This window comes from Otolemur garnettii, unplaced genomic scaffold (genome assembly GCF_000181295.1).
Source record: "Otolemur garnettii isolate 467f Iridium unplaced genomic scaffold, OtoGar3 scaffold00026, whole genome shotgun sequence".
Lineage (NCBI taxonomy): Eukaryota > Metazoa > Chordata > Mammalia > Primates > Galagidae > Otolemur > Otolemur garnettii.
The window spans coordinates 1,165,018-1,165,884 of NW_003852421.1; the positions used below are offsets into that span (position 1 = coordinate 1,165,018).

The window sequence follows — 867 nt, forward strand, 5'->3', positions numbered from 1 at the left end:
GAGAAGGTCATACTTGAGTCCTCCCTCGCTGGGAAATCATTAAAGTAAAATCCTGTTGCCACCCAGACAAGAAAACCGAGAGGGAAGCTCTCAAGGGCGGACACCCTCACCCAGAGAGAGGAGTCCGTGGGTGACCCTGCGCCGGCAGGCCTGGACTCCAAGCTTACCTCGGACACCAGCAGCGGGCCACTCTGACCAACGCACACGCCATCTCAACCCCGGACAGGCCGGGGTGAGAGGCGGGGCTAGGGGCGGGGCGAAAGTGCGGGGGCGGGGCCGGGGCTCCGCGGGCCGCGGCGAGGAGAGGCAGGACCTCGGGGCTAGGCGGGGCGGAGGCGAGGCGAGGGGCCTGGAGGACGCTGGCGGCCGGTGGCAGAGCTCCGAGACCAGGCGCCGCAGGGAAGAGCTAGCCGTGGGGTGCACTTTGGGCCGGGCAGGTCTTCGGCAAACGTGGAGCTGGAGGCTCCGGCTGCTCCCGGTGTCCTTCCGAGTAGGAAAGCGGCAGAGTGTCACGTAAACACCGCGACTATGCTAATCCTGCAGGGGCCAGGGCACTGGGCGCCCTGCGGGGGAATCGGCCCGAGGCTCTACCCCAGGGCTCCAAGGGCCCGCCGTGAGCGCCTAATAGACAGACCCTGCCTAAGAGACGGGAGGTGGAGTAACAATCGGGGGGCGTGTGCTTAAAAATAAACACGCTATTCACCCCCAGTGGAAAGTTTACGGACGCCTGGGGATCAGAAATGATTTCTGGGATGTTTTAAACAAACTTTTCCATGTCCAATGTGCTGGCCGGGCTTCGGGGCCACCTACAAGTTCCCCGCGGAGATGCAGCCGGATGTGCGCGTAGCGGTTCCTCGGCCGAGCGCA

The 867-nt window shown here is 64.2% G+C and overlaps 1 protein-coding gene across 1 annotated transcript in view; it reads right to left on the reverse strand.

Annotated features, from left to right (window-relative positions):
* ECI2 (enoyl-CoA delta isomerase 2) overlaps window positions 1–218 on the reverse strand; it is a 20,173-nt gene extending 19,955 nt beyond the window's left edge. Inside the window, exon 1 of the mRNA XM_003788283.3 lies at window positions 168–218. Within this exon, the coding sequence (XP_003788331.2) occupies window positions 168–211 (44 nt within the window). The 5' untranslated portion in view covers window positions 212–218. The remainder of the gene's footprint in view (window positions 1–167) is intronic.
* Window positions 219–867: the final 649 nt, after the last annotated feature.